This window comes from Bufo bufo, chromosome 1, assembly GCF_905171765.1.
Source record: "Bufo bufo chromosome 1, aBufBuf1.1, whole genome shotgun sequence".
NCBI classification, from domain to species: Eukaryota; Metazoa; Chordata; class Amphibia; order Anura; family Bufonidae; genus Bufo; species Bufo bufo.
The window spans coordinates 177642194-177656583 of NC_053389.1; the positions used below are offsets into that span (position 1 = coordinate 177642194).

The 14390-nt window shown below is 46.6% G+C and overlaps 1 protein-coding gene across 1 annotated transcript in view; it reads left to right on the forward strand.

Moving 5' to 3' along the window:
• EPS8L1 (EPS8 like 1) overlaps positions 1–14390 on the forward strand; it is a 132153-nt gene that overhangs the window by 87330 nt on the left and 30433 nt on the right. Inside the window, exons 4-5 of the mRNA XM_040432560.1 lie at positions 7236–7294; positions 11828–11989. Of these exons, the coding sequence (XP_040288494.1) occupies positions 7236–7294; positions 11828–11989 (221 nt within the window). The remainder of the gene's footprint in view (positions 1–7235; positions 7295–11827; positions 11990–14390) is intronic.

Here is a 14390-nt window from a genome sequence, read left to right on the forward strand (position 1 = left end):
TGGCCGGGTCAGGTGGATAATATATCCTGTATTTGTTGTGACGCTAATTGCAGCCTGCGTAGGGGACTATCCCAGGGCCCTTCCAAGGTGTTATAACGCACGTCCCAGTTTAGGAATGGCAGAGTGCTGTAATGGCCTGTAATGTCTATAGCTTGATGTTAGTTGTGTCACGGTGTACCCTACCTGGGTACGGCCGGACTCCTGGCTCACTTGCAATAAATTTGAGTGTAGTGATAGTAGGAGTAATAGAGGAATTTTGCAGAATAAATGATGTCCAGACCTTTAGATGAAGTTCAAACGTTCCTTTACTTGAAATAACTTGCATCCAAACAGTATACAGCTTTGGTCTCTTGGCCCCAGCAGGTTTTGGCAATCATTGGCAGGAATCAGTGCTTTTACTTTAAATGTGGAGCTTGCTGGATAAAACGTCTGCTTGGTAGCTCTGTAAGGCTACTTTCACACCGGCGTTCGGTTCGGATCTGTCTTGTATCTGCACAGACGGATCCGCACCGGTAATGCAAACGCTTGTATCCGTTCAGAACGGATCCGTTTGCATTATTCTTTAAAAAAAAAGTCCCCATAGAATTAAAGGGAACCTGTCACCATCAAAATGCAGAACAATCTGCAGGTGACATATTAAAGAGTAGATTGATATAGTTTCCATGGTTACGACCACCCTGCAATCCAGCAGCAGTGGCCGTGCTTGCACACTACAGAAAAAAGCACCAGCCTATGTGAGCTTCCACGGTCCCGGCCACCAGAGAGGCCGGCACTAGAGTTGAGCGAACACCTGGATGTTCGGGTTCGAGAAGTTCGGCCGAACTTCACGGAAATGTTCGGGTTCGGGATCCGAACCCGAACCGAACTTCGTCCCGAACCCGAAACCCATTGAAGTCGATGGGGACCCGAACTTTTGGGCACTAAAAAGGCTGTAAAACAGCCCAGGAAAGAGCTAGAGGGCTGCAAAAGGCAGCAACATGTAGGTAAATCCCCTGCAAACAAATGTGGATAGGGAAATGAATTAAAATTAAAATAAAAAAAATAAAAATGACCCAATATCAATTGGACAGAGGTCCCATAGCAGAGAATCTGGCTTCACATCAGCAGATAATCAGTCTCTTCATGCCATAGCAAAGAATCTGGCTTCATGTCAGCACAGAATCAGTCTCTTCATGCCATAGCATAGAATCTGGCTTCATGTCAGCACAGAATCAGTCTTCATGTCATAGCAGAGAATCAGGCTTCACGTCACCCACCACTGGAACAGGCCACTGTCACACATTTAGGCCCAGGCACCCAGGCAGAGGAGAGAGGTCCCGTAACAGAGAATCTGGCCTTATGTCAGCGCAGAATCAGTCTTCATGTCATAGCAGAGAATCAGGCTTCACGTCACCCACCACTGGAACAGGCCACTGTCACACATTTAGGCCCCGGCACTCAGACAGAGGAGAGCGGTCCCGTAACAGAGAATCTGGCCTTATGTCAGCGCAGAATCTGTCGTCATGTCATAGCAGAGAATCAGGCTTCACGTCACCCACCACTGGAACAGGCCACTGTCACACATTTAGGCCCAGGCACCCAGGCAGAGGAGAGAGGTCCCGTAACAGAGAATCTGGCCTTATGTCAGCGCAGAATCAGTCTTCATGTCATAGCAGAGAATCAGGCTTCACGTCACCCACCACTGGAACAGGCCACTGTCACACATTTAGGCCCAGGCACCCAGGCAGAGGAGAGAGGTCCCGTAACAGAGAATCTGGCCTTATGTCAGCGCAGAATCTGTCTTCATGTCATAGCAGAGAATCAGGCTTCACGTCACCCACCACTGGAACAGGCCACTGTCACACATTTAGGCCCCGGCACCCAGACAGAGGAGAGCGGTCCCGTAACAGAGAATCTGGCCTTATGTCAGCGCAGAATCTGTCTTCATGTCATAGCAGAGAATCAGGCTTCACGTCACCCACCACTGGAACAGGCCACTGTCACATATTTAGGAGCAGGCACCCAGGCAGAGGAGAGAGGTCGCGTAACAGAGAATCTGGCTTCATGTCAGCACAGAATAAGTCTTCATGTCATAGCAGAGAATCAGGCTTCACGTCACCCACCACTGGAACAGGCCACTGTCACACATTTAGGCCCCAGGCACCCAGACAGAGGAGAGGTTCATTCAACTTTGGGTTGCCCCGCAATATAATGGTAAAATGAAATTAAAAATAGTATTGAATGAGGAAGTGCCCTGGAGTAGAATAATATATTGTTAAGGGGAGGTAGTTAATATCTAATCTGCACAAGGGATGGACAGGTCCTGTGGGATCCATGCCTGGTTCATTTTTATGAACGTCAGCTTGTCCACATTGGCTGTAGACAAGCGGCTGCGTTTGTCTGTAATGACGCCCCCTGCCGTGCTGAATACACGTTCAGACAAAACGCTGGCCGCCGGGCAGGCCAGCACCTCCAAGGCATAAAAGGCTAGCTCTGGCCACGTGGACAATTTGGAGACCCAGAAGTTGAATGGGGCCGAACCATCAGTCAGTACGTGGAGGGGTGTGCACAGGTACTGTTCCACCATGTTAGTGAAATGTTGCCTCCTGCTAACACGTTCCATATCAGGTGGTGGTGCAGTTAGCTGTGGTGTGGTGACACAACTTTTCCACATCTCTGCCATGCTAACCCTGCCCTCAGAGGAGCTGGCCGTGACACAGCTGCGTTGGCGACCTCTTGCTCCTCCTCTGCCTTCGCTTTGGGCTTCCACTGGTTCCCCTGTGACATTTGGGAATGCTCTCAGTAGCGCGTCTACCAACGTGCGCTTGTACTCGCGCATCTTCCTATCACGCTCCAGTGTAGGAAGTAAGGTGGGCACATTGTCTTTGTACCGGGGATCCAGCAGGGTGGCAACCCAGTAGTCCGCACACGTTAAAATGTGGGCAACTCTGCTGTCGTTGCGCAGGCACTGCAGCATGTAGTCGCTCATGTGTGCCAGGCTGCCCAGAGGTAAGGACAAGCTGTCCTCTGTGGGAGGCGTATCGTCATCGTCCTGTGTTTCCCCCCAGCCACGCACCAGTGATGGGCCCGAGCTGCTTTGGGTGCCACCCCGCTGTGAACATGCTTCATCCTCATCCTCCTCCACCTCCTCCTCATCCTCGTCCTCCTCGTCCTCCAGTAGTGGGCCCTGTCTGGCCACATTTGTACCTGGCCTCTGGTGTTGCAAAAAACCTCCCTCTGAGTCACTTCGAAGAGACTGGCCTGAAAGTGCTAAAAATGACCCCTCTTCCTCCTCTTCCTCCTGGGCCACCTCCTCTTCCATCATCGCCCTAAGTGTTTTCTCAAGGAGACATAGAAGTGGTATTGTAACGCTGATAACGGCGTCATCGCCACTGGCCATGTTGGTGGAGTACTCGAAACAACGCAACAGGGCACACAGGTCTCGCATGGAGGCTCAGTCATTGGTGGTGAAGTGTGTCTGATCCACAGTGCGACTGACCCGTGCGTGCTGCAGCTGAAACTCCACTATGGCCTGCTGCTGCTCGCACAGTCTGTCCAGCATATGCAAGGTGGAGTTCCACCTGGTGGGTACGTCGCATATGAGGCGGTGAGCGGGAAGGCCGAAGTTACGCTGTAGCGCAGACAGGCGAGCAGCGTCAGGGTGTGAACGCCGGAAGCGCGAACAGACGGCCCGCACTTTATGCAGCAGCTCTGACATGTCGGGGTAGTTGCGAATGAACTTCTGCACCACCAAATTCAGCACATGCGCCAGGCAAGGGATGTGCGTCAAACCGGCTAGTCCCAGAGCTGCAACGAGATTTCGCCCATTATCGCACACCACCAGGCCGGGCTTGAGGCTCACCGGCAGCAACCACTCGTCGGTCTGTTGTTCTATACCCCGCCACAACTCCTGTGCGGTGTGGGGCCTGTCCCCCAAACATATGAGTTTCAGAATGGCCTGCTGACGTTTACCCCGGGCTGTGCTGAAGTTGGTGGTGAAGGTGTGTGGCTGACTGGATGAGCAGGTGGAAGAAGAGGAGGAGGAAGCTGAGTAGGAGGAGGAGGAGACAGGAGGCAAAGATCCTGCGATCCTTGGCGGCGGAAGGACGTGCGCCAAACAGCTCTCCGCCTGGGGCCCAGCCGCCACTACATTTACCCAGTGTGCAGTTAGGGAGATATAGTGTCCCTGGCCGTGCTTACTGGTCTACGTATCTGTGGTTAGGTGGACCTTGCCACAGATGGCGTTGCGCAGTGCACACTTGATTTTATCGGACACTTGTTTGTGCAGGGAAGGCACGGCTCTCTTGGAGAAGTAGTGGCGGCTGGGAACAACATACTGTGGGACAGCAAGTGACATGAGCTGTTTGAAGCTGTGTGTGTCCACCAGCCTAAATGACAGCATTTCATAGGCCAGTAGTTTAGAAATGCTGGCATTCAGGGCCAGGGATCGAGGGTGGCTAGGTGAGAATTTACGCTTTCTCTCAAATGTTTGTGAGATGGAGAGCTGAACGCTGCCGTGTGACATGGTTGAGAGGCTTGGTGACACAGGTGGTGGTGTTGGTGGTACATCCCATGTTTGCTGGGCGGCAGGTGCCAACGTTCCTCCAGAGGCAGAGGAAGGGGCCGAGGCGGCGGCAGCAGCAGCAGAAGAGGCCGAGGTGGCGGCAGCAGCAGCAGCAGAAGAGGCCGAGGCGGCAGCAGCAGAAGAGGTAGCAGGGGGAGCCTGAGTGACTTCCTTGTTTTTAAGGTGTTTACTCCACTGCAGTTCATGCTTTGCATGCAGGTGCCTGGTCATGCAGGTTGTGCTAAGGTTCAGAACGTTAATGCCTCGCTTCAGGCTCTGATGGCACAGCGTGCAAACCACTCGGGTCTTGTCGTCAGCACATTGTTTGAAGAAGTGCCATGCCAGGGAACTCCTTGAAGCTGCCTTTGGGGTGCTCGGTCCCAGATGGCGGCGGTCAGTAGCAGGCGGAGTCTCTTGGCGGCGGGTGTTCTGATTTTGCCCACTGCTCCCTCTTTTGCTACGCTGTTGGCTCGGTCTCACCACTGCCTCTTCCTCCGAACTCTGAAAGTCAGTGGCACGACCTTCATTCCATGTGGGGTCTAGGACCTCATCGTCCCCTGCATCGTCTTCCACCCAGTCTTGACCCCTGACCTCCTGTTCAGTCTGCACACTGCAGAAAGACGCAGCAGTTGGCACCTGTGTTTCGTCATCATCAGAGACGTGCTGAGGTGGTATTCCCATGTCCTCATCATCAGGAAACATAAGTGGTTGTGCGTTAGTGCATTCTATCTCTTCCACCACTGGTGAAGGGCTAGGTGGATGCCCTTGGGAAACCCTGGCAGCAGAGTCTTCAAACAGCATAAGAGACTGCTGCATAACTTGAGGCTCAGACAGTTTCCCTGATATGCATGGGGGTGATGTGACAGACTGATGGGCTTGGTTTTCATGCGCCATCTGTGCGCTTTCTGCAGAAGACTGGGTGGGAGATAATGTGAACGTGCTGGATGCACTGTCGGCCACCCAATTGACTAATGCCTGTACCTGCTCAGGCCTTACCATCCTTAGAACGGCATTGGGCCCCACCAAATATCCCTGTAAATTCTGGCGGCTACTGGGACCTGAGGTAGTTGGTACACTAGGACGTGTGGCTGTGGCAGAACGGCCACGTCCTCTCCCAGCACCAGAGGGTCCACTAACACCACCACGACCATGTCCACGTCCGCGTCCCTTATTAGATGTTTTCCTCATTGTTCCCGTTCACCACAATTTTGAGAATGGCAAATTTGGGAATAGTTTTTCAACCCAGAACAAAAAGTGTGCTTTTACGGTCACTACAAATAACTTGACCAGCTAAAACAGTACAGATTTGGTTGAATAGAAATGTGAGGCCTGTTTTTTTTTGCGCTGTGTGACAGGTATAGGTTTAATCACAGAATCAGACTTCTATCAGCACGGTAGCGTGTGTCTTAGGTTTTTCTGAATGACACTATTCAGCACCTTCAATGTAAGATATCCTTTTTGGGATAGATTTCAAGTAGGCCTCATATACCAGAAACTAGTTATTTTGAGAATGGCAAATTTGGGAATAGTTTTTCAACCCAGAACAAAAAATGTGCTTTTACGGTCACTACAAATAACTTGACCAGCTAAAACAGTACAGATTTGGTTGAATAGAAATGTCAGGTCTATTTTTTAGGCGCTGGGTGACAGGCTCAACTTGCCCCTGATGTAGTATATGGCCAAAAAATAACCACACTGTTAATGGTTAAATGCACTTGGGTGACACAGGCTCAGCCTGCACCAGATGTAGTATATGGCCAAAAAATAATCAGACTGTTGATGGTTAAATGCACTTCGGTGATACAGGCTCAGCCTACAGCTGATGTAGTATATGGCCAAAAAATAACCAGACTGTTGATGGTTAAATGCACTTCGGTGACACAGGCTCAGCCTGCAGCTGATGTAGGATATAACACAAAATAACCACACTATTGATGGTTAAATACACTTGGTGATAGCTTGTGCTGGCGCACCACAAGTCACAAAATGGCCGCCGATCACCCCAGAAAAAAAGTGATCTAAAAACGCTCTGGGCAGCCTCAAAAAAGTGAGCAAGTCAATATTAGCACTTCAATGATCCACAGCTGCAGATCGATCACAGAATGAAGTCTTTTGGAGGAGTTAATCTGCCTAATCTCGCCCTAACGTCGCAGCTGCAACCTCTCCCTATGCTTCAATCAGCAGAGTGACGTGCAGCGCAACGTGACCCAAGCTTATATAGAGGCTGGGTCACATGCTGCACTGGCCAATCACAGCCATGCCAATAGTAGGCAAGGCTGTGATGGCCTCTTGGGGCAAGTAGTATGACACTTGTTGATTGGCTGCTTTGCAGCCTTTCAAAAAGCGCCAAGAAAGCGCCGAACACCGAACTCGAACCCGGACTTTTACGAAAATGTTCGGGTTCGGGTCCGTGTCACGGACACCCTAAAATTCGGTACGAACCCGAACTATACAGTTCGGGTTCGCTCATCCCTAGTCATAACCATTGAAATGGAAAAATAAATCTAGTCAGCAAAGGAAGCAAGATGGACAATCACAATACATTAGGAAGTGGCTTGTATTAATCTTATCTACATGATAAATGCCACTTGGCGAAGTGACACAACCCCTTTAATAACCTCTGTTTTAATGTGATTCCAGTGAAATGCTCTTTTGATTTTTTTTATAAATTTAATTTTCATTTTGTCCACAGAACAAAGGAAGAGATATTCAAATGTCATCATGGCTGATGTGTCACAGTACCAAGTAAATGTAAGTGTGAATCGCTAAGGACGTATGCGCACAGTTCTTCCACAGACAGTCAGTAGAGTCATACACTGCATTGTTCACACTGCCCAGCATGAGCTGTCACACATGGCAGGAAGACTCCTTGGTATTACAGAGTCTGTCAGCTGAATGCCACTTCTGACACAACCGCCACCTACAGTCATGTGAAAAAATTAGGACACCCTTTGAAAGCATGTGGTTTTTTGTAACATTTTTAATAAATGGTTATTTCATCTCCGTTTCAACAATACAGAGAGATTAAAGTAATCCAACTAAACAAAGAAAACTGAAGAAAAGTCTTTTCAAGATCTTCTGTAAATGTCATTCTACAAAAATGCCTATTCTAACTGAGGAAAAAGATAGGACACCCTCACATGTATTCCCTCTTAAATTGGCTCAGATCTCACACCAGGTGCACATAATTAGTAGATCGTTACTCTGCATGTTGAATGAGGCTTGCCCTATTTAAACCTCAGACATTTAGTTTGGTGTGCTCCTGACTGTTGAAGTGAGAGTGAGCACCATGGTGAGAGCAAAAGAGCTGTCAGAGGACTTCAGAAAAAAGATTGTAGCAGCCTATGAGTCTGGGAAGGGATTTAAAAAGATCTCAAAAGATTTTGAAATCAGCCATTCCACTGTCCGGAAGATAGTCTACAAGTGGAGGGCTTTCAAAACAACTGCCAACATGCCCAGGACTGGTCGCCCCAGCAAGTTCACCCCAAGAGCAGACCGCAAGATGCTAAAAGAGGTCTCCAAAAACCCTAAAGTGTCATCTCGAGAACTACAGCAGGCTCTGGCTACTGTTGATGTAGAAGTACATGCCTCTACAATCAGAAAGAGACTGTACAAGTTTAACTTGCATGGGAGGTGTGCAAGGAGGAAACCTTTGCTTTCCAAGAGAAACATCGAGGCCAGACTGACATTTGCCAGAGATAAAGTTGACAAAGACCAGGACTTCTGGAATAATGTTCTTTGGACAGATGAGTCCAAAATTGAATTATTTGGACACAACAGCAGAGGACATGTTTGGCGTAAACCAAACACAGCATTCCAAGAAAAGAACCTCATACCAACTGTGAAGCATGGAGGTGGAAGTGTCATGGTTTGGGGCTGCTTTGCTGCAGCAGGACCTGGTCAGCTCACCATCATAGAATCCACGATGAATTCTACTGTGTATCAGAAGGTGCTTGAAGAACATGTGAGACCATCAGTTAGAAAATTAAAGCTGAAGCGGAACTGGACCATGCAACATGACAATGACCCAAAACATACTAGTAAATCAACCAAAGATTGGCTGAAAAAGAAGAAATGGAGAGTCCTGGAATGGCCAAGTCAAAGTCCAGATTTGAATCCCATTGAGATGCTGTGGGGTGACTTGAAAAGGGCTGTACGTGCAAGAAACCCCTCAAACATCTCACAGCTGAAAAAGTTCTGCATTGAGGAGTGGGGTAAAATTTCCTCAGACCGATGTCGAAGACTGGTAGATGGCTACAAGAACCGTCTCACTGCAGTTATTTCAGCCAAAGGAGGTAACACTCGCTATTAGGGGCAAGGGTGTCCTATCTTTTTCCTCAGTTAGAATAGGCATTTTTGTAGAATGACATTTACAGAAGATCTTGAAAAGACTTTTCTTCAGTTTTCTTTGTTTAGTCGGATTACTTTAATCTCTCTGTATTGTTGAAACGGAGATGAAATAACCATTTATTAAAAATGTTACAAAAAACCACATGCTTTCAAAGGGTGTCCGAATTTTTTCACATGACTGTATCTGACATGAAAGCAGATATTATCGACAAACAACAAATTCTTCCTAATGTGCAGGTTTGGGGAAATGTCATCTTAAAGGGTTTCTACCACCAGATTGACATTTTTCGCTGACTGACACTAGCGATCTGCTAGTGTCTGCACTACCTAACAGTGCTCTTGTATCACCTTTGTCTGCTGCCGTTAAGCTTAAAAACATACTTGTATTGATATGCAAATGAGCCTCTAGGTGCTATGGGGGCGTCTTTTCAGCACCTAGAGGCTCCATCCACTCACTATTTCTGCTGCCCACCGCATCCCTCCAGCCCGCCCCGCTCCTCTTGATTGACAGCCAACCTCGCTCCATCTCGAATTCCAGCACCTGCGCTTCTATATTCGGCGCAGGCGCAGTGACTGTCGGACCGCTCCCTGCGCCGGCATCTTCGCTAGTGTCAGTCAGCGAAAAATCTGGTGGTAGAAACCCTTTAAAGAGGACCTGTCACCTCTCCTGACATGTCTGTTTTAATAGCTTCCTGCATTCCCCATGTAACAACAATTCTGGAGCATCTATTCTGATCCCTCTATGTTGTACCATTCCTTTATTATTTCTACTAGAAGTTATGTATGAATTACTAGCAGTCTGCAGTAAGGGTACAGAGGGGAGGTAACAAGTTGGGCGTGTACCTGCGCAGTCTGAAAATGGCAGCACTGATTGGATAGAGTCAGACTGTGCAGGTACACCCCCCAACTTGTTACCTCCCCTCTGTACCCTTACTGCAGACTGCTAGCAATTCACTCATAACTAATAGATACTCCAGAATTGTTATTACATGGGGAATGCATGTAGCTATTTAAACAGGCATGTCAGGAGAGGTGACAGGTCCTCTTTAAGGTTACTAAAAATAGGAAAACAAATGCCCCTTTTATTGGTCATGATGTACTGCACGTATGATCTATAAACTATAGGATCCAGGCTTGTGGTCTCAGACTACCACTGATTTTCAGAATGAAAGGTTTTGGTAAAAAGCTAAACCCCTTTGGCACCGCTCAGAGATTTCTGTGATTGGAATCTGTCACCACATGAAGAGATATTTATTTGTACGATCCTTTGCTTACAATGTTTGATCTCATTTCCAGTAATAGAAATCTCTAAACAGTGCCAAAGGGGTTTCAGTCTTTTACCACAAAGCCCTTTCATGCTGTCAGTCAACCTGCCTGTGTAAACTTCCCCACCCACTTTTTTAGACCCGGGGTATTTCTGGTTAGTAAGTGACCCCCTAAATGCTCAACATACGGCCCATGTTCACATGACAAAATACATGTTGGAAAAATGCAATGTGTATTTGCCGCGGAATCCCTAGCAGGCACCCAAGGCTGACCCTTGAATTTCTGCAGCAGATTTGTAGTTCGTCCTGAGCTGGCCACGGATTCCATGTCCCTTCAAGCCCGTGGCTCACTGCAGCCACATGGAGACACTACAGCTTGGCCTCCTCCCTCATGGCTTTTACCAGCATGTTTTTTCTTTTTACATAAGTGCAAACTGTGAACTTTCATCGTGTACAACATTACATAAACATTTGGAAGACGTCTCCATGTGGGTCAGGTGTGAGGTTTATGTGGTAGGTGAGCATGACGTCAAGGACAACTATAGCCTTCAGGCCGGAAACCTTTTTTTTTTCTTTTTGCCTCACCCAGTTAGTATTTTCTTCACATCAGCAATGCAAATATAAAATGAGTAATTTTATGTTGCAAAAAAACAGCAGCAATACAGATATGCGAGTATCAGTCATTGTATAATGCTTGGCACACCCGCTAATCGCTTCATCATAGCGTAACACTAAATCCCTGACCATGCGCTGTGCAAGCATTATTCTAATCTAGTTATAGCTAATCGGCAAGACGGACTTTACTGCACCTATAAAGAAAATCCTGACAACACATGTTACATCTGAGTCTTCATTTTAGCAGAAAATCTAAAGATTAATTTGTGATTAGTTCAGATTTACGATATTTCCGCATCACTGGTCCTCATAAAGCTGCCCGAGCAGCGTTCATCTTCCAGTGTCAATGTTGGGTTCAGTTGAGATTGTCTGAAGGCCACTAACTTGGAGAAGGTTCCCAGTATTTTAATATATAATATAAACTATTACCACAGAATTGCTTATTAATACATATGTAACTATTATACAGTATGCTTATTCCCATTGCCAAAACTATATTCCACAGAAACAGCAAAACTAATGTTAAATGGCCTGTCAATATTTCAATACAAACCCCATGTGTGTAATGTGTATGGAAACTACTCTCAGTCCTATTGAATTTTTATTTCTAGCAGCCATATGACTAGAACATATTTCTCTCCCCTCTCCAAGCAGGAAGTCACAGCATAATCTCATGGCAACACCTTTAGGGCTGATGCACACAAATCTTTTCTTTCCGTTTCTTTTGGGCCTGTATGCGGAAGCATTCATTTCAATGGGGTTGCAAAAAAACGGAAATGACTCTTTGTGCATTCTGTGTCAGTATGTCCGCATCGCTGTTCCGCAAAAAAATAGAAAATGTCCTATTATTGTCCGCATTACGGTCAAGGATGGGACTGTTCTATTAGGGGCCAGTTGGTCTGTTCCACAAAATGTGAAATGCACACGACTGGTATCCATATTTTGCGGACTATAAAAATCTAATGTTTGTGTGCATGAGATAATTATGTGATTTCACAGAAATAAAAATATATAGCAATAAACTTTGTTTCATTGTATGGCTATGTCTTTGCAGCATTTGGTGACCTTCACAATCGATGAAGAGGATGATGTCCACACAGTGGAAGATGCGATTCGGAAACTTAACCTAATGGATAACAAAGGCAGAATATGGATCCAGGAGATGGTTCTGCAAGTCAACAGTTCTACTGTTAAACTTCTAGATGTGGAATCCAAGGTGAATTATTCTGTGTTTGATTGTATTAGTTGAGTCAATTCACCTTCGAGTTTCCCTTTTTACTTTATGTGATCCTTGGCCCCTATGCCCTCTTCCCTCTGATCTTTTCCATTCTACTCCATAGATGTTAATTCTCAGTTTTCTCAGGTCAGTGGTGTAAGTTTCTGGGACTCAATTCAAAATCATGGCTACATCCATCTCGTGCCATTTAAAATATTGGTGTTCACTTTCAGGACTCCCTAAGGCACTAGAAACTGGGTGACCCTGCTACCATTGAACCCCTATATCTCCACCATTGCTCTGTGGTCATAAAGATCTTATGTGGATTCAAATTACCATCCACATTAAAATGTCCAGGCTTGAATAGAAAGACACATACTTTTTGGGGGAAATTTATTAGGCATGTTGCACCAGAATTATGGCGTAAAATGCACCAAAAAGAATGGCGTTTTAATTTGCACCAAATATATCAACTGTTTTCTCCACAATTTTCTCCATAAAGATGCATCACACCAGAAATAAGTTATTAATGTCAAAGTGGGCGGGACTATCAAACTGGCGCATATTACGCCTCATTTATCATCCTCTTATCGGTAGAAATGGCTCAAATTGTTGCAGACAATTAAGCCAACTTATGTGGTGGTGTTTTGTGTAAAAAGTCGCATTTATGAAAAGAAAAACCAACCTGTTGTGGGAAAAGGGATAGGTAAGTATTAAAGCAGGATGATATAAATGAGCTAAACAGCAGGGCTTTATGTCAGTAAATTGTTGTCACGCCTTGCCCTGTGAATGTGCGGAGATCTGTCAGGCTGGCTGCACATGTCTGACTTCTTTGTTTGTTTTGATTTGGGTTGGAGCTGGATCCACCTTCCCTCAGGTGTACTGGGTTTCATTGTTAGTGAGGCAATTAACCCCCCATCCCCCCCAGTGGCCTGTGCGGGTTATAGTTCTTTCCTGGGAGCTCTTGATTTGTGGTGGATCGTCTTCTCCAGCTCTGCTCAAGATAAGTCCTCTCCATTTCCATTTGTGTGTTTTATCTAGGCCTCTAGGGAGACGCTTGCTTGCTCCTGGTTTGAAGAAGCAGGTTGCCTCTTCCCCTTTCCCTGCTGCTTAGGGTTTGCCCAGGGTGTTCAGGTTTAGGCACAAGGGCATGTGCATATCCACCCTAAGGGTATGCACATGGGCACAGCAGTTTAGGGAAATCTTTTTGGGATCGCTAGGAGGTGACCCTTTTCTCTCTAGCTTTTGGGCCTAGTCGTTTGTTCTGTTTGTTTTCCTGTGTTTGGTTATTTCCCTGCTTACCTACCTATCGTGACAATTGTCATTCAACAAGAACAAAACAATGACAAAAACATCTTAGACAAAAGTAGCAATTTATCACTGGAACTGTCGCAAATATGCTTCAAAAGTCGCAAATATGTTTCAAAAGTCGCAAGTGTGGTCTGGAAAAGGGTGGCTGAAATGGCGCATTTCAGTTTTAAAAAGTCTAATTTTAGTGCTCTTGGTATTAAAATGTCGCAAATCAAGAGAAATAGGCGGATAATCAAGTTGATATTTTAAAAAGTCACATCTTACATGCGGCCTGCGCCTTTTGATATGAGGTGAAACAAATAACCACTTTTGATTTGGAACATTAGTATGTTTTTGGAGCAAATTATGCCATTATTGATAAATGACCCCCTTTATGTGTGAAATTGGATATTAATGCTGATGTGAACCCACATAAGGTCACCATGAAAACACTGCACCTGGCATGTCATCAGAAACTCTCAGTAGTGCAGTCTAAGGGTCCATTCACCCGTCCGTGGAATGGGTCCGCATCCGTTCCACAATATCCGGAACGGGTGCGGACCCATTCATTCTCAATGGGACAGGAATGGATGCGGAGAGCACACTATGTGCTCTCCGCATCCGCATTTCCGGACCGCGCCGCCGATTTTCCGGTCCGCAGCTCCGGAAAAAAATAGAACATGTCCTATTCTTGTCCACAGACAAGAATAGGCAGTTCTATGGGGGTTCCGGCATGGTGTATTGCGGATCCGCAATACACTACGGACGTGTGAATGGACCCTTAGGGTGTCTTAATCATTAAGATATGTCATTGCTTTATGATTGGTGGTAGTTCGCCTCTCAATCCCGAGAATAAAAATTCTGCTGAGCCCGTTTAGCACTATTTCCCTTTCAAGTTTTCCTAGCACAGCAGTGCTCTTGACCACCGTGCCTTGCAGAGAACCTTTGCCAATCCCATCTATGTGAATGGAGCCACATTGCCAGTTTCTGCACAGCGAGTGGCTGGGGCACCACTGAGCAGGGAAAAACAGTAAAAGGGTCTCAGTGCTAGTCTACGCAGCAGCCCCTTTCATTCTCAGGACTGGTGAGGTTTTCCCATAGGTAAACCGCC